Source organism: Antechinus flavipes, chromosome 1 (assembly GCF_016432865.1).
Source record: "Antechinus flavipes isolate AdamAnt ecotype Samford, QLD, Australia chromosome 1, AdamAnt_v2, whole genome shotgun sequence".
Taxonomy (NCBI): Eukaryota; Metazoa; Chordata; class Mammalia; order Dasyuromorphia; family Dasyuridae; genus Antechinus; species Antechinus flavipes.
In genome coordinates, this window is record NC_067398.1 from 710,910,364 (window position 1) to 710,935,629 (window position 25,266).

Genomic DNA, 25,266 nt, shown 5'->3' on the forward strand with positions numbered 1-25,266 from the left:
TCTTCACCTGTCCCCTTTATTCCAAACCCAATAATAAACCTCTTTTATCAATCTAGCTCTCGGGCCAATAAATGCTTTTATTGGGGACTTGCACGGCTACTAGATACTATTTGCCGCCATATCCTTGCGCCGAATCTGAGGGGGTTGCAGGGAAGCTTTGCTTGACTCCCTGTACCCCAAACCTGCCACTAGACCTCAACTAAACCCTAATTTCATTTAGGTACCCCTAATCTAGACCTCAACACTCTCCCTCCTTTTTTCTGTCTCTTTCCCTCTCCTGTCTCTCCCTCCTTTTTTCTGTCTCTTTCCCTCTCCTGTCTCTCCTCCTTTTTTCTGTCTCTTTCCCTCTCCTGTCTCTCCCTCCTTTTTTCTGTCTCTTTCCCTCTCCTGTCTCTCCCTCCTTTTTTCTGTCTCTTTCCCTCTCCTGTCTCTCCCTCCTTTTTTCTGTCTCTTTCCCTCTCCTGTCTCTCCCTCCTTTTTTCTGTCTCTTTCCCTCTCCTGTCTCTCCCTCCTTTTTTCTGTCTCTTTCCCTCTCTTCTCTCTCCCTTCCTCTGTCTCTTTCTCTCTTCTCTCTTTCCCTCTCTACCTTCTCTCTCTTTCTCTCTCTCTTTGTCTCTCTTCTCTTTTCCCCCTCCCTTATTTTTGCATTAAAAAAAAAATTCTAAACCCAGAACATTTCTAAATACAAAGCATAAAGGTCACTCAAATCATTTCACAATGTTGACTTTTTTCAAGTTTAAAATAGATTCATGCTTTACTTTCAAACTTTGCAGTGTGAGTTTCCTTCTGAACTTTCTTATGTGCGATTCTTTAAATGTTAAGTGACCTATATTTGGGAGAGAAATCATTGTTAACTCTCACACTCTCCAGATGGCAGAGAGTCGGACAGAGACAGAGACACACAGAGGGACAGAGGGAACTTCCCTTCCTCCTCATCCCCACCTCCAGGGTCTCCCAACTTCCATCAGGTCGCGTTAAAAGTTCTAGTTTATGTTTGTTGGCTGGTTCTGCTTGTTTGTTGGTTGGTTGGAGGCCAAAGGCACTTGAAATACAATGATCCAATTAGCTTCAATCAGCATTGTTAGATTAAAGGTCAATGCGTTAACAATGAATATTCTGGGTCACTGGGAGCCCAGCTGGCCTTCCCAGATTGTCTCCAAGCTGCAGAGCCAAGGGGAAAACATCTGCCTCAGAATGAGAAGCCCTCATTTACTTTTGAGGTCTTCCATAGCAGATATTTTACGGGTGAGGAAGGAGGCAGGTCATGATGGCTTATGAAGCCCTCTCCAGCTCCAGCTCAGAAAACATGATTGTTAGGGATGAAAAGCTCTCTCCATAGTCATGGAATCATAGTTAGATGTTAGGGCCACTAGTGAGGCCAGAATATCAAAGTACTGGGTCGGGGTCAGCAAGATTCATCACCTTCCCTTGTTCAAATCTGGCATCAGACACTTATTAGCTGTGAGACCCTGGGCAAGTCACTTCACCCGGTCTGCCTCAATTTCCTCATCTGTAAAATGAACTGCAGCATTATTACCAAGAAAACCCCAAATGAGGTCAGGAAGAGTCAGACAGGACTGACTGACAACAAAAACAAAAGAAAACAATAACAGCTAGAATTTATGAAGTGCTTTAAGGTTTGCAAAGCACTTTACAAATACAATTTCATTTGATCTTCACAAAAAAACAAAATGGGCACTATTATTCCCATTTTACAGATGAGGAAATTGAGGCTGACAGGTAAAATGATTTACACAAGGTCACACAACTAATTTCTAAAAGAGGATTCGAACTCAGATCTTCCTGACCCTTTGCTTTCTCAGAATCATATTTATAGTTCTGATATTTTGAACATGGAAAGCCAGAAGTGGGAGGGATCTTAGAACAGGGGAAGTCGAAGTTCAAGTCCTTCTAAATCCAAGTCTAGTGTCTTTCTACTCTTCCATGCAGCTGCCTCATATACCTCATTTAGTATAATCTTCTCATGTTGCATGTTATTTGGGAGGTAATTGAGGCCCAAAGAGGCCTCCAGTCAGTGGGCCTGTCTGTCCACTATCTCCTGTCGTGGAGCTGAGGGATTGCTTTGGTCTCTTCAATGCTACTTTGCCTTTAGACTGTAAACTCATTATAAATAAATATTATTCATTCTTCTGAGATCATTACTTCCTTATAAAAGTGTTTCTCAGTTTAAAATCAATATTTCCGTCCAGATTAAACCTTATCCAGATTCGGAGTATTAATTTCATTTATTTGAAATTAATTCAGTGATACTGGCCACCGGTTTTAATGTATTAGAAAAATGCAAGTGCGCACATGCACACACATCACACACACACAGAGCATCCTATAAATGATCAACATTAATTTAACCAGTGCTCTGCCCATATTAGGTGCTTAATGTTTGCTGAATTCATTAGGCTAACAGCTTACTTTCTGTTTGCAGTGAATGGACTTATGGGGATTTTTCAGTTACTTGACGTCATCATTCATAGTGATCCAGTTAATTCTGTATTTGGTGTTTAAAATTAAGGTTTAACTTGAATGATTAATGTTTTGGAAATAAACACATTTTACGATGATTTTAAGACCAGTATTGGGATGAATATGATTTAGAAAATTCGTAATATATGTATAAACCCTTACATCAAACCGGCCGGCTTCTTTTTTTAATCAACGGATGTTAATGTTCAGATACTTTTTGTATTTTGTTGCTGAAAGTAGTTTTTTTTTTTGCATTTCAGCACATCAAGTTATAATAAAGTTATTGTTTATACAGAAAAAAATGATTTCATTCTTCATACATTTTTTCTACCCTCAGATCTGTCACAGTACCTGGCACATAGTAGGCGCTTTCATATCGATTACCTTCTTATAAACTAGTTGAGAAAATGCAATAGAGACACATACATCGTTATACTTCAAAAGACACTTCCACTCTTGGTATTAAAACAATATTTTATTTATGGGAAATAAAGTGATCAAATGTATCCAAACTGCCCCATAATATTAAATTCTTAAATAAGTTTCTGAAATTTCTCAACCAAGGAAGGATGACGGTGGCCCATGTTGCGGGGCTTCCTTTGATGACTAAGGCCTCCAAACCAGCCCCTTTCAGTTTTGAAATCCGAGGAGAACATAGAGACCATTCCGGATACAATTAAAAAAAAAAATTCTCAAGTTGACGAAATCAATATAAAAGGTCTACATTGAGAAACCTGAGTTTTTCCCCCCAGGTTCTCTCCTCTATAGAGTCTCCCGGTGAGGGACAGAATTGAGATTTTTTTTTGTTTTCTTTTTCATTTTTCCCCAGGAAGTTTCAAAGATCGGAGGATTTTGCAAAGAAATGCAAAGACGTTCCCCGTAGAGTGGTCCTGAATTGGTGAGAATAGCAAGCAATATGCTTGGAGATCCGATTCCCAGTCAGCTGCAAACTTTCTTCTCTGGTTGTTAAATGAAAAGCCATTTGCAGAGCCCTGAAAGGAGAGGGAAGCCTGTGAGTCACACAGTAAAAGCCGCCAAATTAACACTCCCTATGGGCAGAGGGACCAGATGAACCACTTGCTAGTCTCCTGACGGAAGTAGAGATTCAGGACTGGGAGGAGCTTTTAAACAAGGAATGTCAGAGCTGGGAGAAGCCTTAGAATAGGGGATGTCAGGACTGGCAGGGCCTTCAAACAGGGGGTATCAGAGCTGGAAGGGCCTAAGAACAGGGGATGTTAGGGCTGGGAGGGCCTTAGAACAGGGGATGTCAAAGCTGGAGGGGCCTGAGAACAAGGGATGTCAGATATTAAGCAATCTTGATATAATTTCCACGGAGTGAGGAACCTCTTGGGGAACCTCCCCAGACAGGTGGACACCTTTTCTACAAATCAGACTCAGAATTGCTTAGGGAATAGAGGTTGGGGATGGGCCAAGAGATGAGAGTCCCATTGCCAGCACAGGATGTCCGAGGCAAGACTTGGATCAGGTGTATGCATAAGTTTTATGTCTCTGTGCATAAAATATATGCATATGTTTTATGTAATAAAATTATGTAATTATGTTATATAAGCGCGCATTTAAGTGTTTTAAGATCTACAAAGCACTTTACAAATACTATCTCATTTGGCTCTCCCAGCAACCCTGGGAGTTACATTATTGCTATTATCGGAGGAGGAAAAGAATGTCAAATGAGGTACAGTAACTAAAATCCCAGAGCCAATGAGGGTCTGAAGCAGGATTTCCGCTTGGTTCTCTCTGAGCTCAGGGAAATCAGAACTGCCAAAGCACCAGGAGTTCAATCCGGTGGGATCCTCCCCAAGACGAGGGTTCGATTCATACAGACTCCTGTGCCCACAGGACCTCTTGTCTTGAGAAGGACCATAGAGAGAATGACAATAATTAAGAACTCGCTCCTCCGTGAAGGGAGCAGGAAAGCTCAAGGACCCCAGGTGGTCAGGGAAGATCCAGTGGGCACAATGATTCAGGGGGTACCCATTCCACTTTCTTGTAAGCCCAGCAGAGGAGCCGGCAAACTTTTAGAGTCTCAACAAGAGTCCCGCCTGCCCCATACCTGGAATCATTCGCTTCGTAAGTGAGAAGAGGTGGTGTTTGGATTCACCTGTGAGAAGAGAGAACAGGGAAAGAGAAAAGTCACTCAACTGTAGTGTAGACCAGAGATGGTGACTCAGCCAGCCATGGCAAAACTCCCAAGGGGAACCCCAGTCACATTAAAATGAAGTGGAAAACATATAACAAAATAAATAAAAAGGAAAGACAACAGAGATCATGAAAACTTGTGGTTTTCTAAGTCAATATGCAGCTGGGATCAGTTTCCAAATGAGTTTGATACCATTGGTGTAGTCAGCCTGCCTCTCTTTTTTCTGTGAAATACCTCCCATCATTGCAAAATGTGCTGATGGATGGATGGAAAGAAGGAAGGAAGGAAGGAAGGAAGGAAGGAAGGAAGGAAGGAAGGAAGGAAGGAAGGAAGGAAGGAAGGAAGGAAGGAAGGAAGGAAGGAAGGAAGAAGGAAGGAAGGAAGGAAGGAAGGAAGGAAGGAAGGAAGGGAAAGGAAATGAAAGGAAGGAAGAAAGGAAGGAAAGGAAAGGAAGGAAGGAAGGAAGAAAGGAAGGAAGGAAGGAAAGAGAAAAAAGAAAGAAAACAAGGAAAGAAGGAAGTAAAGAAAGAAAGAAAGGATAGGTGGATGTATGGATAGATAGATAGGAAGAAAGGAAGGAAGAAAGGAAGGAGAGAGAGAACAAATAGATGGATGCATAGATGGATTGATGGATGGATGCATGGATGGATAGATGGATGTATGGCTGGATGGATAGACAGATAAATGAATGGATGAACGGAAGGATGGATAGATGGATGGATATCCACATACACCTATATAGTATGTATATATATATACACATAAGATATAAACAATATACAGTATACAATTATACACATAGGTATGTATATATGAAAGTATCCATATATACATATGTAATTGTATAAGTTCATGTGTGTGCATTATATGTGTATACATCTACATGTATATATTTACATACATATACATACATACTCTCTCCTTACAAAATATAAATTTCTTGAGATTAGAGACCATTCATTTTCCTGTCTCAGTATCCCTAGCACCCATCTCATTTCCTGGTACATTGTAGAACTACGATAAGCAGCACTTGTTCCTTAAGTGAATGATTGATCCCCGAATCAATTCAGACATAGTGCCTGCAAGCATTTCATAAATTTTTGATAACTTAAGGATTAGCACAATCCCTAGCACACAGTAAGGGCTCAATGAATGTTTGCTGACTGCGGCTGGTTGCCCGTCACCTTGTCACATTTTCTAGCTCTTTAAGGTTGGCAAAGCATTAATGAGATCTTGCCGTAGATCTTGCCTGTGAATGATGACAGGTGGATCTTCTCTTCCGCAATAATATCCGAAGAACCCCTCCCAAACTTGAGTTCATTTGTATAATAAACCCAGATAAGGACCGGGATCAAATTCTAATGGGAAGGGCGAGGGAATGGGCAGAGGAAGAACAACTTTTCAATGGTTTCCATAGAGAACCAGGAAATTGAGAAAGACAGAAAAAAAAGAAGTCTGCTTAAAAGTCTGACGGACTCATAGAAATATTAAAAATAGAAAAGACATTAGAATATAGACCACAAAATATAAGAATTATGAAAGGTCTCAGGACAGGAAATACGAGGTCTGGGAGGGGCTTTGGAACACAGACCTAGGAGGCTCTAGAACAAGGATGTCAGAGATGGCAGGGATTCAATTTTACTATTTTTAAGATGCAATTAAAGCCTAGAATAATTACGTACCTTGCCCAAGGTTCACAATAAAATACTAACAACCCTTGACCCCAGCTTGTGTCCCCCAGGACAATGTCCTTTCCATTATACGAGTTGGATATACAAATAATAAAAATTATACAAATTTATTTACTCGACTTCTAACCTGTAAATGTCCTTTCAGATTTGCTGGTGTTTTAAAATCTCCTTTCATGACCTAAGGGAAAAAAAAAAATCAAGCAATAGTAAATCAGAATTTGAATGTTTGGCCATCTTACAGATAATTCATTAGCAAGGCCATAACAGCAATAAACAATATTAATAGATGGTAGTTCTATAGTATCTTGCTCATATTGTCTCATGTGATCCCTCTTCAGATGCTGGAAAACTAGGTTATACTCATTATACAGATGGGGAAACTGAGGGACAGAAAACTAACTTGGTCTGGAGTTATACCGATGTTAAGAGCTAGAGCAGAGACTCAAACCCAGTTTTTGCTTCCGGTGTTTCCCACATATTAACATTTCTTTCTTGAGAATTAGCCGTGTGCAGACAGTTCGGTGATAATAGACAGGTGTAAACTAAAATCTAGAAATAAAATGGCTCGCCTAAGATAACAAGGTTAGTGTGGCAGAACCAAGATTCACGGTAGTCTTCTTATGGTTATTGTTGACCAGAAGTGAAATAACATGTTAATGTTTTCAAATCTTTGGAACAAAGAATGTCAGTGTGGCAAGGATCTTAGAATATGGAATGTCAGTGGGAGAAGGGTTTTAGAACATGAAATGTCAGTGTAAGAAGGGTTAGAACGTGGAATGCCAATGGGGGAAGAGTCTTGGAACATGGAATGTCAATGGAGGAAGAGTCTTAGCACATGGAATGTCAGTGGGAAAAAGGTCTTAGAACATGGAATGTCAGTATGAGAAGAAACTCAGAACATGGAATGCCAGTGGGAAAGAATCTTAGAACATGGAATGTCAGTAGGGAAGAGTCTTAGAACATGGAATGTCAATGAAGGAAGGGTCTTAGAACATGGACTGTCAATGGAGGAAGGGTCTTAGAATATGGAATGTCAGTGGGAGAAGGGTTTTAGAACATGGAATGTCAGTGTAGGAAGAGTTAGAATGTGGAATGCCAGTGGGGGAAGAGTCTTAGAACATGGAATATCAATGGAGGAAGGGTCTTAGAACATGGAATGTCAGGTGGGAAGGATTAGAACATGGAATGCCAGTGGGAGAAGAGTTTTAGAATATGGAATGTCATTGGGGGAAGAGTCTTAGAATATGGAATGTCAGTGGGAGAAGGGTTTTAGAACATGGAATGTCAGTGTGGGAAGAGTTAGAATGTGGAATTCCAGTGGGGGAAGAGTCTTAGAACATGGAATGTCAAGGTGGGAAAGGTTAAAACATGGAAAATCAGTTGGGGAAGAATCTTAGAACATAGGATGTCAGTATGAGAAGAAACTCAGAACATGGAATGCCAGTGGGAAAGAATCTTTGAATGTGGAATTCAGTAGGGAAGGGTCTTAGAACATGGAATGTCAGTGGGGGAAGAATTTTAGAACATAGGATGTCAGTAAGGTGAGAAGTCTCAGAACATATTAAGAATGAACTGTCCAATGTGGATTCAGAGGTCCTGAATGGGAATCCCTCCTCTATCACTTCTGGGTTATGTGACCTGAAGCAGGTAATTAGCTCTGTCTGGGCCTCAGTTTCCCCCTCTAGAAAATGAGGGAGTGACAGTTGGATCTCCTCCCATGGCCCTTATGGTTTGCCAAGAGTCTTACATACATTATCTCCCTCCAGGCTCACCTCAACCCTTCTGGGACTAGGTCTTAGACTGTGACTAAACCCATTAAAGTAGAAGAAAATTAAGCAAAATTAATGGCACAAGGAGATTCATCCAAGGTCTCAATGCCAGGAAGTGGAGGAGCCAAGACTTGAACTTGGGTCTTCCGCCTCCAAATCCAGAACCCACATTTCACACTCCAGGTGCTTCATCAGATCTGAAAGGTGCGCACAACTCAGAGCATCCAGGCAAGGTGCCATTACTTCTATTGTTCTGTAGATGGCAATTAAGATTTCACTTGCCCGCCACTTGCAAGGGCAGCCTGGTAGTGCCATAGTGCACAGAGCAGTGGAGTCAGGAAGACTCACCATCCTGAGTTCAAATTCTACCTCAGATACTTACTAGCTTGAGGAAATCATTGAATTGTATTTGCCTCAGTTTCCTCATCTGTAAAATGAACTGGAGAAGGCAATAGCAAACTACTCCATTACTTCTGCCAAGGAAACCCCAAACGGAGTGGAAGAGTTGGATACGACAGAAAAACAACCGAACGACAATGATGCTAATTCTTGGATGGAAATAAAGATACTAAGAATGGGCTCCTAAAAATGCCCCGAAAATACATTTAAATCTTGAGGCCATTACAAAGTTTTCTACCTGTTGATGGCCTACCCAAGACCTATTAACGCTAAGCCCCCAAATGGAACATCCCCCCACTTACCCGGTTTGTGTTATTGATGACAAGGGGGTCAGGATTGCCGTAGTTGGGCGGATTTGCATAGGGATCATAGCCGAGCCTGGCCAACATCGGGGCAATCCGGGCCATGTCCTTCAGCACGTCTCCCGGGATGTGGCCGGTCCATTTGGACAGAGCTTCCAGATTCACAGGTTTGATGACCTGGTCGGTTGACCTCTCTATCCTGGGGAGAGATAATTAAAATTCACAGAGTCACAAAGATAAAGGGGAACATTTAGCATGAGTCCGAGTGAACGGTGTTCGAATAATAGCACTCTACGGCATAAATAAGATGGTCATCACTGGCCCTGAAATACTGTGAGGTTTGGATGGTCCTTACTTGGAGAAAGCTGGGTCAAGAGCTAACTTGGAGGTTGCCTCTCGGTTGTGTGACCCCAGGCCAGTCACTCATCTCTGCTCATATCATTCATCCAAGTCTCAGGCAACTCTCCATAAGACACAGACAAGGTGCTGTTCTGGATTAGTGGAAGGAGGTCTCTACATGCATAAAAATTACAGGTCTGGACTCCCCTCACCCAAATAAAAAGAATCAAACACATACATATCCCTCTATAAAGTACCTACTATGTGCCAGTTTCTCTAGGATGTAAAGTGACAGATTGGAAAAGTTGATAAACACAGAATCTCTAGTCCAATCTATACCGGAACAAGAATTCTCACCATATTTCCAGAAAGTATAGATCCTTGCTTAGTCTTCTGTTGAGGGGAAGCCCACTCCCTTCCCTCGGTGATCCAATGTTTTTTGGATCAATAGTAACTAGTCATTGCTTTACAACAAGCCGATATTTGGTGCTTTGGAACATCCACTTATTGATGGCTCCCAGCTTTAATTTCTGGGACCAGAGAAAATACATCTGGTCCTTGTTCTATATAATGGCCTTCAAATACTTCAAATGGACTTCAAACACCCATCCTCAAGATCCCTAGTTCCTCACACAGCACAATCTCAAGGACTTTCATCATCTTATTAGATCTGGGCCAATTTCTAACCTTTGGACAAGATACCCAGAATCCTTGGGTCTTGATTTTCTTATTTACAATATGGTGGGAGAGAGGCAGCCATCCATAGTGGAAAGAGACCTAACTGCCGAGTTAGGAAGACATGAGTTCAAACATGGCGTCCAACAAAGACTTGCTTTGGATTGTCATTAACCTTCCAGTGCCTCAGGTCTTCTCTAAGACCACGAGCTTGTAGAAGAAGATTCCTTACAAGGAGTTTTGTATGTCAACAAAATCACCGATCTGTCTCAAAACCAAAAAAAAAAAAAAAAAAAAGATATATGGTCTCATGGCTATTCTAAAATCCATAGCACCTCAGTGTGGTCCACACTACTCCTAAAGGGTCTCAGTGACATTGTAACAGCATTGAGGCAGACGGGCGGCTCAGTGGATAGAGCGATTGAAGGGCCTGCTTTCGGGAAGATCTGAATTCAAATGCTAGTTCAAATCAAATGACTAGTTGTGTGATCCTGGGAAGGTCATTTAATTACTTATTTTTTAATCCACTGGAGAAGGAAATGACCAAGCACTTCAAAATCTTTGCCAAGAAAGCCCTATGGACTCGACAGGTGTGTTGTGGCCCATGAAGAGTCAGATATGACCAAACAAGCATATGTAGCACTATCCCACAAAATCCCTACTCATGTTGATGTCCTTAAGGAGCAAGAACGATGACCAGAAAAATCTCATCCGGCCGCCATCTTGGTTCGTCTCGCAACAGCACCGTGCTTGCTCATGGGGGATCTTTCAGTGGCATCTCGGTACATTTAAAGGGCTAGAGTTATGGAAGCTTCCCTCAGGCCGACCCGTCCCATCCTCAGCCAAGAGCCAACTGAGAAGAAAACATACTCGGAATAAAAGAGTGTCTTCGGTCAAAACTCTCACCAGAGACCTGCCGACCTGTCTTTCTTTGGACACGGAATCAGGGAACCCTGAATTCAAATCCCACCACTGATACTTAATAGCTGTGATAAATCACTTTATCTTCCTCAGCCTGTTTCTTCCCTGATAAAATAGGGGAAATGAAAGCACTCCCAGGGTGGCAGTGAGGGGAAAAGAGAATCATAAAGTGAAATGCTCTGCACAGATTAAAGTGCTAGGAAAATGTCCGTTTTAGCAGCAGCGTCTCTGTCCCTAGGAGGGTGCCAGAAGCGTGACTGAGGCAGTGCGGTACAGTGCATTGACTCCCGTGGCTTCCAGTGCGAAGAGCTTGGGTTCGCGTGCTGCCTTGGGGATTTACTCGATGGACGAAACTGGGCGAGACACTTAATTTCCAGGTGCCTCGTGCAGCTCCTCAGGACTCAGCTAAAGTCGTTTGGTCGAAAAACATTGGTCTAATGTTCCCTGTGTGGCAGGGACTGCAGTAAGCGGAAGGAAATACAAAGTCACATCTAGGAAATCACAGCTGGGCTGCAATCTGCGTCAGCGAAGGCCACTGAACCCAGCGAGAAAGACCTGCGATGGTCTAGAGGAAAGAATCGGGCAGGAAGGAGACCCGGCCTGGGACTGGCTTGGCCATGGTCCTGAGCTGTTTCTGTCCCCGAAGGCCTCGGGCTCCAAATGGAAATAAGGATCCTGGCTCTCTCAGCAGGCTTGGGGGAAAGGGTTCTTGGAGCCCGAGAAAATGGGAGGGGTTATTTTTATGTCAGTGCCTGGGTGGGGACAGAAGCAGAGATCTGGAAGCCCAACAGTCAGGGGCCCTTCTCGCCTCTTATTGGAGGAACTCTTAGGCTCCGTCCTTGGACGGCAGCATCTGCAAGACGGATGGATACTAGTTATAGAACAAGCAGGGCCCCTACTGTAGAGAGGCTCCCAATCCTGCCTCTGCCTACTGTCATTTTATATTTACACATCCATGCACATATACACACACACACACGTGTGTGTGTGTGTGTGTGTGTGTGTGTGTATGTGTTTGTCTCATCTCTCTTTTGTGTGTCAGCCTTATCCAGAGGCTTTAAGAGATTCCTATAGTAGTTTTGCTTTAGAAATACAGAATTTCAGATCTGGAACAGATCTGGAATAGTCCAAGAGAATGCATCTTGTTAGGTCTCAAAGGGTTCTCAAATATAGGCTGACAGAGCTGGGAAGAACAGGATCTTAGAACAGGGAATGTCAGAGCTTAGAGGGGACTTAGAACATGGAATGTCAAGATGGGAAGGGGCCTGAGAATAGAGGGTCTCAGGGCTGAGAGGGGCCTTAGAACAAGGGATGTCAGGGCTGGGAGGAGCTCAGAGACACACTTAGTTATTTTATAGATGTAACAGATTCAAAGAGGGAAGGAAACTACCCAGAAGTCCCAGAGTGGTCCAAAAACAATGTTACTTTTAGAATTCTCCTGACCCCTCCCCCCAAGCCAGTGCTCTTTCCCTCCACCACGCTACCTCCCCTCAGATCTCCAAGTCTGACCAAACCTCTCCCCTGCTTAAAAAGACTCAATGGCTCCCTACTGCCTCTAGGGAAACGTTGTTGGGTCTTAAAGCCCTCCCCAGTCTAGCGCCAGTCTTTTTCTTCAGCCCCATCTCACCCTGCACTGTTAGAATCCTAGTGTTAACTCAATGGAATTGATAGAAACAATGCTTATTGGTTCACACATTAGAGCGAATCCTTATAAGGTGTTAAGTCACCAGAATTGATAGAAACAATGCTTACACCTTTGTGCGTTCACACATTAGCTCACATATTAGTTCACAAGTCAGGAGATATCCACCTCCCATAATCCCACTCTCTCAGAGGAGGCGTCAACCTTTGAGTTCACACCTTTAAGAGATCATATATAAGAAGCTCTCAGTCTCAGCCAGGGTCAGTTAGGGAGATTGAGAAGCCATGAGTTGGACTTGAGCTAGAGACAGAAGCTGGAAGAGCAAAAAGACAAGCTGCAAGAGCTCTTGGAACCAAGGAGGGAGAGAGGCCTCTAAGAAAACTAACCAGGCTATTTTGGAAGAGACAATAAAAAATTGGATTTTAACTTCTGGCTGCTTTTGAGGTGATTATTACATTGAACTGAAACTGAGGCTGCCTCCAGAAGTTCCCCAAGAAACCTGCTCCCAGAGAGCCATCATATTTTTAGAATAGAAGAGAATACCACATTTTGGCGCCCAATGTGGGGCTGACAGGACCCTGATCTCAGTGGAAAAACTTCTGATCCCTAATCCAATGGAAAAGTCTCCTCAACCCAGAAATTAGGGTGAGTGCAACAAAGAAATGTTGTTAAAAGAGTTAAAGTAGAATTTCATCTAAGATGGGCCAGATGTTTAGAAAACAGCCTTCTGCTTCTCTTCAAGGAAAATGTGTAGAGAGCATAGTCAAGGTTATGGAAAGCCAAGGTTTGATTATAATTTTGCAGGAGATCACTGAACTTTTAGAAACTGTAAAGCAAATGTCCTTGTTTCTCTATGGAAAAAGAATCCTGGCTCTGGTCCTCTGGTTTTACAGATGAGAAAACTCAGATTTCTCTGAAGGGGGGGGGAGGGAGGGACAAGGCAATTGGGGTGAAGTTATGTGTTCGAGGTCCCTGCCCAGGTGTCTGAAGTGACATTTGAACTCAGGTCCTCCAGACTCCAGGGCCAGTGCTTTATCCGCTACAGTGCCACCTAGCTGCCCCTTAGGTCAAATGACTGGCAGAAGGGGGATCTGAACCCAGGGATTGGGAAAGAGGAGACCCTGCGTTTTATCCCAGGGGCAATAGGGAGTCTGGGGTTTCTTGAGCTGGGGAGTGACCTGGTCGCTGATGTGTCCCGGGACAAGTGCCCCCCTGTCCCCGCTCCTCATCCCCCCCCGTCCCCGCTCCCTGGCCACCCCCCACCCGTCTCCCACTCACTTGGACAGGGAGACGCCCCCCGGCTTGCCGATGAGGTCCTCGTGGTGCAGCACGGCCTCGCTCCAGGCGATCCCCAGGAAGTTCATGATGGCCTGCATGGAGCGCCGGGGGTGCAGCACCAGCTGCTCGTAGTAGACGGGCAGGCACTTGGCGCGGCCCACCTCCAGGCACTGGGAGTACATGACCTCGATGGCTTTGTTCCACTTGGTCAGGCAGTCCCGGTAGCTGTTGAGGTCGAAGCCGGCGATGGTCACCTTGCGGGTGATCATGGAGTGCACGGACGCCCGCCCGTCCCGCACCATGAGCAAGAACTTGGAGTTGGGGAAGAGGCGGGACAGGTAGACGGAGGACTTGAGGGTGAAGGGGTCCTTGTTGCAGAGGACACGGGCCGGCTCGCCGTGCTTGGCGATGACCTCCAGGATGAACGCCTGCATGGCCGCGTCCAGCACCTCGTCCGTGACCCCAGCCTCGTCCAGCCGCATCTTCTCCCGCCCGGAGCGCGACCAGGCCTGGCGCATGGCCAGCACGCGGGGGATGATCCGCGTCTCCTCCCCGCAGCGCACCTCCGGGTGGGCGTCCAGCATGGCCCGCATCAGGGTGGTCCCGCTGCGGGGCACGCCCCCCACGAAGATCAGGGGCATCTCCTTGCTGTAGCGGTACTCCACGCGGTCGGCGCCCAGCATCACCAGCTCCTCCTGCTCGGGCCGCATCACGCCGCGGCCGCGGCCCGAGGTCAGCAGCTGCTGGCACGCCAGCATCTGCTGCCCCAGGTGGGTGACCAGCCCGAAGGCCAGCGTGAGGCCGGCCGCCAGCAGCAGCCGCCGAGCACTCAGTCGCATGCTGCGCCCGGGACGGGGGGGAGGGGGCACGACCGAGGTGCCCGCTTCAGCTCTCCGCCGCCAGGCCGCCCGGCCGGCATGTACCTGCGCAGAGAGGGGCAGACGTCAGGGAGCGTCCTCGGGGAGACGGGCTAAGCAGAGCGCGCGGGCCCTTACTGGCAGCCAGGGACTCGGGCAGGGGGCAGGGGCGCGGCTGCTCACCTGCTCACCTTACTGGGAAAGAAACTGAGGTCCAGAGGGGAGGAGGGACTAGGACTAGAGGGGGCTTTAGAGAGCAGATCATCTCTGATTAAGGGACTGCCACATGCCCGGTACTCTGCTCAGTACTTAAAGATACTGCCTCACTTAATCCCTGCAGCAACTTTATGAGGTGGAGGCTATAATTACCCCCATTTCACAGCTTAGGAAACTGAGGCAGATATAAATTTATGAGGGGAGGCTATAATTACTCCCTTTTCACAGCTGGGGAAATTGAGGAGAAATAAATTTATGAGAAGAAGGCTATAATTACTCCCTTTTCACAGGTGAGGAAACTGAGGCAGACAAAAATCTGTGAGGTGGAGGCTATAATTTCCCCATTTCACAGCTGGGGAGACTGAGGCAGACATAAATTAAGTGACTTGCCCAGGGTAATGTATCTAGTGAGTGTTTGAACTAACTCCAAGCCTTTATCCACTGCACTATCTCGCTGCCTCACCTTAGTCTCGCTCCTTCATTTCACGAGGAAGTGAGAGCCTGGAGAATATGTAGAGTGACTTGTCCAAAGTGAGCCAAGCAAAGGTGGGATTTGAACTCACTTCATTGACTTCTAAGTCTGAGCCCTTACCCCTGCTGCCCTCACCTCACTGAGGGAGCATTTCCTTCTTCCCAAGTTGTCCCCGGTGACTTTTTCCCACCGGGCTTTCTCTTCTCTGGCCTTCAATAAGTGCTTGGGTGAGTCTGTGTTATGTCCATTGCTTAGAATTGTAAGTTCCCAAGTCTAGAAGGATGGGACCTCAAGGCAAAAAGTCCTTTTATAGATGGGGAAACTGAGTCTCAGTGACATTAAGTGATTTGCCTACTCATCATCATCATAATTAATAATAATAAACAGCTTTTATAGAGCACTGACTGTAAGTGCTTAACAAAAATCATCTCATTTGGTCTTCACATCAACCCCAGGAAGTAGGTATTAGTCTTACCTCCATTTTACAGTCGGGGAAACTGAGGCACACCGAGATTAAGTGATCTGCTCAAGGGCACACAACTAGTAAGTTCAACGTTGGGCGGGACTTGAACTCGGGTCTTCTGCTTTCTAAGTCGGCACCTTCCACCAAACTATACCGCCTACCCTCTCTCTTCACACATGACACGACATGTTCTCTCCCTCCCTGTTAAGACCAAAGTTCCTGCAGGCGATGACCAAAGTCACCCTCGCCTCTTCCTCTCCTTTGTAGAGCTGCAGAACAGGGCAGCGAATAGCAGCTTCCTTTGTTCTAATTACTTTGGGTTTGGTTTTGTTTTTCCCTCATTTTTTTCCTTCACTTATTTGTTCTAAGGGATGGAGAGGCAGTGTGGTGCAGTAGCAATCTGGATTTAAGGTACGCCTCCATCACAAGCTGATTATGAAATGCCCATGATGCACCTGGGCACCCAAAGACAAAAAAATCAGCGGGCCATTCCCATAAGGAAGTCACAGACATAAATACTGATATAGGAAATGCTAATTAGAAACAGAATGAATACAAAATAAGTCGGAGGGGGCGGTATCTCACTGGCCCGTAGGGGATTCGTGTACAACATAAGTCGGAGGGGGAGGGGACGGTATCTCACTAGCATGTAAGGGCATATGGAATAATGGCCCACATTTCTAGAGGGCTTTAAGGTTTGCAAAGTGAGTTAGAGACATTTAGGAACAATTATCTTCATTTTACAGAGGAGGTAACCGAGGCAGAGAGAAGTTAAGTGACTTACCCAGAGTCATACAGCTAGTAAGTGGTTCAGGCAGGATTTGAACTCAGGCCTTCCTGACTCCAGGTTCAGTGCTCCAGCCACTGAGCCACCTACCTGCCTGTGTGAGAGGCAGGAATTGAGTTCAGCCCAGAAGACAGAGAGGGATTTGCAGAAAAATGAAATACTTGCTATGGTCTAAATAAACTGGGTCAGGGGATCCCCAATTCAGAACTTTCTATGTGTCTCGGAGAAATACGCGCCACCATATTCCGAAAGTCCGTGGGGGACGTCGTGTAGAATAACATGCAAAGTCATTAAAAGCGGCCTTCCGTGCCGTGGGATGTTTTCCCATTCGGTGCATGCGAACGGCTACTCTGGCTGGGGCAGGGAAGGCCTGGAAAAGTCTGCGATGGTGGAACGGGGCATAAAAGGTGGGGCAGAGCATGGATGGATCACTGGTGTAGGCAAAAGATCGGTGGCTCTGGAATTGGCTCTGGAATCAAAGGACCTGGATTCAAATCCCGGCTCTTGTCACTTAAAACTACTGATCTCAGATAGCTCCCCTCCAGGGAAGGGAGGAAGGGAAGAAGAGAGGAAGGGAGGGAAGGAAGAAGAGAAGAAAGGAGGAAGGGAGGGAAGGGAGGATGGGAGGAAGGAAGGAAGGAAGAAAGGAAGGAAGGGAGGTATGGAGGGAGGGAGGAAGGGAGGGAGAGAGGAAGAAAAGAAAGGGAGGGAGGGAGGAAGGAGAGAGGGAGGGAAAGAACGAAGGAAGGAAGGGAGGGAAGGAAGGAAGGAGAGAGGGAAGGAAGGGTCTGATGAGGCAGAATAAGAAATAGAGTGCTAGACTTGGGAGATGGGAATACCTGGATTCGAATTCTACCCCCACATTTAGTAGCTATGGGACCAGAAGCAAGTCATTCAAACTCTCCAAGACTCAAGTTTCTTCTCGGGTGGATCTCTATTTCCTCTGATGCCATAACTAGAAGACCTCTTTGTTTTACAAATGAGGAAACTAAAGCCTGGAAAGAGCAATGGACTCAACCAAAGTCTCTATGGCAGTAAGGAGCAAAATTCCTGTCAGCTCTAAACTCTAATCCTCCATTCCCCCATCCAGAACACATCCGAAACAAAGATGGGAGCCCCTAAAGACCACCTTGTTTGTGGACCAAAGCTCACGCCTCTTTGGGGTTAAGACAATTCTGCCAGAACTGATTGGTTCTTGCTTTACCCAAACTTCCTAAAAACCCAACAATGCACTTCCTGGGTCACAACAAACTAGAAACAGAAAATGAGAACTCGTGGAGAGGCAGGGTCTGGAAGGGAAGCAAGAAGTGACAGCAGATGGTCTCACAGCAAAAGAGATGATAGAAAAACTAAAAAAAGTAGACACGAGACCTACGCTTCTTGCAACTGGGATGCTTAGAGATGTCATCTGTCAGATGATTTGTTGTCCAATTTTAGATGACCCCACTTGAGGTTTTCTTGGCAAAGACACTAGAGTTGTTTGCCATTTCCTTCTCCAGCTCACTTTACAGTTGAAGAAACTGAGGCAAATAGGGTAAGAGACTTGCCCAAGGTCATACTGAATTGACTAGAACACTTCTAAAAACAAAGCTTCATGGTAACCCTAAGTCATTAGGAAAATGGCCAATGATGCTATGTCCTCTGCTTGAGAAGGCAGAGACGGCTGCGATATATTTGAAGGAAGTTTCTCCTTGAAAATCCACTTCCCAAAGAGTCTGTTCCCCGGTGCACCACACTGAGCTCCGCTAATCTGTCCAGGATAAATGGGCCCCATCATTGCCGCCTTATCCTGCTTCCCTATACTAAAAAAAAACAAAGAGAGGGGAAGAGTAGAGTCCAAATCTTGACTGATTCCTAATCCCCTAATCTTTCTACCACACTGTCACATCCCTGGGTTGAAAAGATGGAACAGTATACAAGGTGGGAGCTGTCCAACAACAGAATGCTCTCCCTCTCTACTCCTCTGTACCTCACAGCATCTCCAGCCTCCTTCAAAAAAAAGTGTCGTCTCCTGCAGCAGACCTTTGCCATTTCCCCAGCAGTGACAGCTCTCCCTGATGTAACTAACTCACTTCCCCATCAGAAAAAAGTCCAAATCCTGTTGGTACAGAATAATGTGAAGTCGGAGTCTCTTGTTAACTCATCCATCCTGCATCCAATCTAGCTAACTAACAGCTTTAAAGACATTAACAACAATCTTTCAGACAATGATGGGAACTTAGTTTTCCCAGACTGCCTTGTTCCCGTAAGTTAAGGCGCTCCTAATGTAAACTCTGTCAATAGACTATTTCCCAGACTGGCTTGATTGGCTCTCTTCACACAGCTTTGGGACCTGCTCTGCCAGGTGCATTCTAGCTAGCTCTTTGACCCTCCCTCTTGGGTTCATGCCCTTACTCCTTGGACCCCCTGAGAACCTCCCAAGCCTCTATTTCCCCTATCTGCTTATGATGGAGATCTCTGTTAAGTTCAGGACTAAGCCCACTCTTCCTCCTAGTGCCTTTTCCTCGCTGGTCTGCCAAACTCCCCTCCAGATCCGTCAATGACTTACTCCCACCTCACACGGACTATTTCCTTTCTCCTGGTTAATTCTGAGTTCCCCTTTTTCGTGCTAATTCTCCTGACTCGATTTCCTATTTCTCACTCCTAGTGTCTATTTTATCCCTTGTTTTCCCTGTAAACTCTTCTCCTAAATAAACCTCCTTTTTTTGACAGAGAGAGTGGCCATTGCGCGTCGGTCACAAGTTTATTTCGAAGTATCGCTATCTCGGGCCAACTCCTGAAAGACTTTGGACTTACTATGTCTGTCAGTAGGAGTGGACAAATCCAAAATAGATGCACATAATCATACACTGTATACATTGTTTCCCTCCAAAGAAATATAGGTTTCTTAATGAAAGGGCCCATTTCCTTTTAGTGGCTGTAATCTCAGAACCTAGGACAGCGCTTGGTACATTTAGGTGTCCAATAAGGCGTATTGAAGGGGTTGTCTCATGAAACTCAGCGACCCCTTCATCCCCAGAAATGGGCATTTGGGAGTTTGGGGAAATGTCAGGCTGGTCAGGCCCTGCTTCCCTACAGACTTCATAGGACCATGAGATTTACAGCTCAAAGGACCCAAGAGACCATCTAGAACAGTCCTTTCATGTTACAAAAAGGGAAACTGAGTCTGCATTTAGTAGACCTAGAGCAAGCCTAGATTTACTGGCCCTAGTTACTCTATTGAAGATAACTTTGAAATTTAGAGAAGAAGAGGTGAACTGTTAGTCTGAGGGGAATGAGAGATCAAATAATCAATCAGCAACCATTAAGTGCCTACTGTATATCAGGTGCTCTCCTGGCTACTGGGATACAAAGGCAAAGAATGAAACCGTCCCTAATTCTGAGAGCTAGCTTTTCTCTCATTTATATTCACTCTAACCCTAGGGGTTGAGCTCTCATCACCCTTCCCTTTACAAAGGAGAAAACTGAGACTTACTTGCCCATGAGTCACACAATGAGTAAAACTGAGGTGGGAGCTCGCCTGGTCCCCTGGACTTGTCATGGACGGGGATTCCCGTACCACACTCGACACGGGATAAGGTAGCTTTTCGGGCCCCTTCCCTTTCTGAGACCTGAGTTCCAAATGTGGTTCTGGGCTAATTCGTGAGCATCGCTCCTTCTGGGTAAGAGCAGAGCCATTCACCTCCCAGTGGGTCAAATCACCACTCCCGGGACCCCCAACGTTCTGTTCTCTGGTTATCCCTGTCCTGCTTCCAAGCAGGAACTGCCTCACGTCTGCCTTTGTAAGCCTGGCACATCGTCTACCCTTAAACATTTGCTGACTGACGTGGCCCTTCTCCCCACGGGATCCCCAAACACCGGCCTTCCTCCTGGCTTCGCACCCAGCACGCCATCTTGTCTCTTTGCTTTGGCGACATAGTTCTCCCCGCCTGGAGTGCTCTGACCCCTCACCTCTACTGCCTTTGGACTCCTTCAAGACTCCGTTTCCCAGCCTCCCTCCACAATGCCCCCCCTTCTTTCCTCCCCTCTGTTTATTTCTTCTAAACACCCAGGTCGCTTCTACCTCAGACCATGAGCCACTTAAAGGCAGAGACTGTATTTGTGTCTCTCTCTGAGCGCCTGGCACCCGGTAAGTACCCGGCCTTGCCATCCATGCACTCATCCCAATTTCAGGCTAGGGATTAAGCCCAGAGAGTCCAGCAGAGGGCAGAGTACGGCACAGAGACATCCCAACACAAGTATCAGCGAGTCATTTTCCTACTATCCAGTATATTCCTGAGGAATACTCTATCCGTCTTGAGACAACTTTGGGAGCCGCCGCGGATCCAGGATTTTTCCCCCAGCCCACCTGACCACAAACTTCCCATCGAGCTCTCGGCTGCCTGTGACCGCCAATGGTTTCCTATGCTTAGGGGCTTTCCGGGAGTCCCCAGTTTCCCCTTCCAGTTCCTACAGATTTCAATCACATCAAGATTACCCGACCTCAGTGGATCCAGGGGCTACCCCTTCCTCGTTCCCAGTGCCTTCGAGAGGGCTGGCTGTGGCTTGTGGGAAAATGCTCCTTTTGGTGTTTTCCATTCAGAAAATGCTACTGCTCACAGAACTCTGAGATCATTTTCCCAGCAGGCAGCAGGAACCTTGCTCCCTTCCACCACAGAGATCTCGGTTGAGTTCATTACCCTTTCCGAGCTTCAGTTTCCTCATTTGTAAACTGGTGAGAGCCAAAAGTAATCCTCATTTTACAGATTCAAGGATTAAGACAATAGTAAGAAGTACGTCTAGCCTTCTCTTTTGAGAAAACAGAACGTGAAACTCGGCGAGTGAAGTGACTTGTCTAAGTACACACAGCAAGTGAGTGGGGGGATGCGGTAGCAGGACTCATGTCTCTAGACTGCTCTAGTCTTTTTACACTAGGCTGAAGGGCCAGGGTAACCAGCACTTTGGATCTTTTCCCATCAGCCCATTAGAACGTAGATGTGTGAGTAGCTTGGGTAGCACCACGGAAAGGGTAGATTCTGAGACAGACCCCAGTTCAAATCCCACCTCAGTTTTACTCGTTGTGTGACTCATGGGCAAGTAAGCCTCAGTTTTCTCCTTTGTAAAGGGGAGGGTGATGAGAGCTCAACTCCCAGGGCTAGAGTGAATATAAATGAGAGAAAAACTAGCTATCAGAATTAGGGACGGTGTCATTCTTTGCCCTTTTATCCCAATAGCCAGGAGAGCACCTGGCATACAGTAGGCACTTAATGGTTGTTGACTGATTATTTGATCTCTCGTTCCCCTCAGACTAACAGTCCACCTTTTCCTCCCTAAATTTCAAAGTTATCTTCAATAGAGTAACCAGGGCCAGTGATTCTAGGCCTGCCCTAGATCTACTAAATGCAGACTCAGTTTCCCTTTCTGTAACATGAAAGGACTGTTCTAGATGGGTAAACCTCATGGTCCTATGAAGTCTATAGGGAAGCAGGCCCTGACCAGCCCTGACATTTCCCCAAACTCCCAAACTCTGCTCAGAAGTTTGCACTTTAATTTTACATAGATATCGAGTGAGCTTGGCCATGCCATTTCCTGGCCTGTGGTAAATAGGAAGGGAAGTGGGACTGATAGAGCTGACGCTTTTAAATGTGGTGTTCGTGAGATCTGACGTGTTTTTTTTCTTTTTCAAAATTAAACTAAAATGGTTTGAAGTTTGTATTCATCACAAAGCAGAGCAGAGGCCCCAGAGCCTCCCCGAAAGGCTGCCCTTGGCCCTGGGCTCTTAGTCGGGCCAAGTGACTCCCAGAACGGAACCTTCCCACAGGTCTGCTTCTGGTCTGATCTATAGGAAGCACATGGGAACTGCCCGTTCCCAGAAGCGGCTATTTGGCGAGGTCAAAGGTGAAAGAGGCCAAGGTCACGGACATAAGCAGCTGAGCACAAACTGCCTCCCAAGCCCGGGCCAGCTGTTTCCTAAGTGCAGGCCTGGGCTCCCACGGGAAAGGAGGTGAGGGGCGGGAGATGACCCAGTGCAAACCAGTCTGGGAGGGGAAAAAGGGCTTAAATAGCCACACTGCCAATGGGTGAGAGTGAGCAAATCCTACAGGGGAGAGAACATAAGGAAAGCACGCGAGACAGAAGGAGGAAGGGGTCAAAAAGCAGGAGCAGGCCTGCTGCGGGTCCACCTGGAGCCACGAGGCAATGCTAGGCGGAGGGGCTCAGCCACAGGAGAGGGCCTCTGTGGGCTGCAGAGAGCAGCCGGGCCGGGCCCTCTCCAGAGGCTCTTCCCTCCATATTCTCCTTCCCTTCCATGTCCCAGGAACTGTGTCCTAAGCAAACGATTACATGACACGGGAAGAAAGGATGCTTTATGGGAAAGAACACTGGTTCTCAGGAAAGAAATCTCACTTCAATCACTTACTATCTGTATGATCTTGACAAAAGTCACTCAATTGCTCTAGGCCCATTTCTTCAACTGTAAAATGGTGGGATACATGATGAAAAAAGCTTTGTACCTGGGTTCAGCGAGATGGTGCAGTGGGTAGAGTTCAAATCAGGATTCAAACACTTAACACTTCCTAGCTGTGTGACCTTGGGCAAGTCACTTAACCCCAACAGCCTGGAAGGGAGGAAGGGAGGAAGAAAAGAAGAGCTGTCCACCTCCTCCTGAGAGAGAACTAATGAGCTCTGAATAGAGACTGAATTCATTTTCCATTTTCTCTATTTTTCTTGATGTTGCAACATGGCTAATATGGAAATATGTTTTGCATAACTTAGAATATATAAATGATTTTATATAACTTGTTTTTTTTTTAAATGAGTGAAGAAGAAACTAGAGGGAGGAAAAGAAATTAGGATTCAAAATTTTAAAACATAAATGTTAAAATGGATAAAGAGTTCAAAAACTGATGAAATTAAATGATTTCTAGAGCTTTGTCTTCTAATTCTGTGATCCTATGCTCTTGGAGCCTCAGTCTCCACCTCTATAAAATGGGCTTAATAATATCTGCCTTACATCCTTTTATGGGGATGCCTTGGGGGAAGTACTTTGTAAGCCTTAAAACATGACAAGGACGTGAGTTGTTATCATTACTCTCCCGTCACCCAAAGACCAGAAGGGAATGATTGACAGATGTGCTCTGCCTGGCCCCATGGGGTGCAATCAGAAGCAAAGGAGAGTCTAAAAAACCTTTGCAGTTGGAATAGTCCAAATCCTCAATCCCAGCAGCCATGGCTACATCTCATCCCCTAAAAAAGGCAATGCCTTAATTCCCAGAATCCTCTGGTCATCAGAGCTAACAACCTGCCCATCACTGATGACACATTTTTGATATACCAGTATTCCTTCTAAAAGGACGCCTTTGTGGCCAGTAAGCCTTCGTTCTGGTGTAGGCCTTCACTATGGTAACAGTCTTCTGGTGAGTCTCTTCCCTGAAGTCTCTCTCCACTCCAATTCATTCCCCACTCAGCTGCCAAAATGATTTTCTTAAAGTGTAGGTCCAGATATGTCATACCCCCCCACTCAATAAACTTCAATGGCTCCCTATTGCCTCTAGGATCAGATAAAGGCCTTTCTAAACTGGTCTCTGGTTTTCTTTCCAGCCTTCTCCAACCTTAATAGAATCACAAGCAAGTGGTCTTTGATCCAGTAACACCGGCCCTCTTGCTGTTTAACACAAGTCAGAGCCTCGAGCAGGCTCCCCCTCCTCACTTCCTTAAAGCTCTTTTAAATCTCAGAACAAATTCTGCCTTTTTCCAGGAGCCTGAAGACAGAAACTGTGTTTTTTTGGTTATTCTTTTCCTTCCTATCACAGTGCTCGGCACACAGTAAGTGCTTAATAAATGCTTGTTGATTAACTGACTGGGAATTGCAGAGTTCAAGTTTAATGTCAGGGAATATTCCCTTCAAATTAGAGCTGTCCACACAGGGGCTTCATTGGCAGAGCTCACTAGAGGTTGTGAAGCAGACAGTGTGTGAGCACTAAGTGGGAACAGTGAGCAGGGGACTTGGGTGAGGTCTAGGCTAGCCCAGCTGTTTTCCAAGGTTCCTTCCAACCCTAAGATCCTGCGATCCCCGCCGTGGCTTGGTCCCCGACGAGGTGTGTGATTTGGGCCAAGTCACAAACTCTATGAGGGCTCATTTCCTCCTCTGTACAATAAACCAATAGGATGCTAGTCCCTCCTGGGAATCCTGGGTTTCATTCATCACTCTGCTCACCACAACCTTCTATAGGAGGTCTTTCCTGTCACCACCAGTTGCATTCTGGGGTCAGTCTTGCATGGGTTCTTTCTACATCTTTGTGGCCTTCCTCAGAAAAATAGAAGCTTTTTGACTTAAATGAACTGATGCTAAGTGAAGTGAGCAGAACCAAAAGAACATCGTACATGGCAACAACAAGATTATCTGATGATCAACTCTGATGGACTTGGCTCTTTTCAACACTGACGTGATTCAGGCCAGTTCCAATGATCTCGTGATGGAGAGAGCCATCTGCAGCCCCAGAGAGGACTGTGGGAACTGAGAATGGATCACGACATAGGATTTTCACCTTTTTTGTTGTTGTTTGCTCGCATTTTTTTTTTCCTTTTTTTTTCCTTTTTGAGCTGATTTTTCTTGTGCAGCAGGATTATTGTAGAAATATGTAGAGAAGAATTGCACAGGTTTAACATATCAATATATGTCTAGGGGAGGGGGTGGAGGAGAGGGAGAAAACAATTTAGACCCCAGATTTTTGCAGGAGTGAATGTTGAAAACATTAACATATTTAACATGTATTGGTCAACTTGCCATCTGGGGGAGGGGATGGGAGGAAGGAGAGGAAAAATTGGAACAAAAAGTT

General features: G+C 45.7%; 1 protein-coding gene across 2 annotated transcripts in view; it reads right to left on the bottom strand.

Annotated features, from left to right (window-relative positions):
• Positions 1-2,937: 2,937 nt before the first annotated feature.
• The window catches only part of TPST2 (tyrosylprotein sulfotransferase 2), a 65,477-nt gene continuing 43,148 nt past the window's right edge, over positions 2,938-25,266 (bottom strand). The window contains exons 3-8 of one of the 2 annotated variants that reach the window (XM_051973035.1): positions 16,448-16,544; positions 13,656-14,578; positions 8,801-8,999; positions 6,458-6,508; positions 4,553-4,600; positions 2,938-3,473 (exon numbers count right to left, since the gene is read on the bottom strand). In XM_051973035.1, the coding sequence (XP_051828995.1) occupies positions 4,559-4,600; positions 6,458-6,508; positions 8,801-8,999; positions 13,656-14,494 (1,131 nt within the window). In that variant the 5' untranslated portion in view covers positions 14,495-14,578; positions 16,448-16,544 and the 3' untranslated portion in view covers positions 2,938-3,473; positions 4,553-4,558. The remainder of the gene's footprint in view (positions 3,474-4,552; positions 4,601-6,457; positions 6,509-8,800; positions 9,000-13,655; positions 14,579-16,447; positions 16,545-25,266) is intronic. The other variant, XM_051973034.1, reaches the window with a different exon arrangement.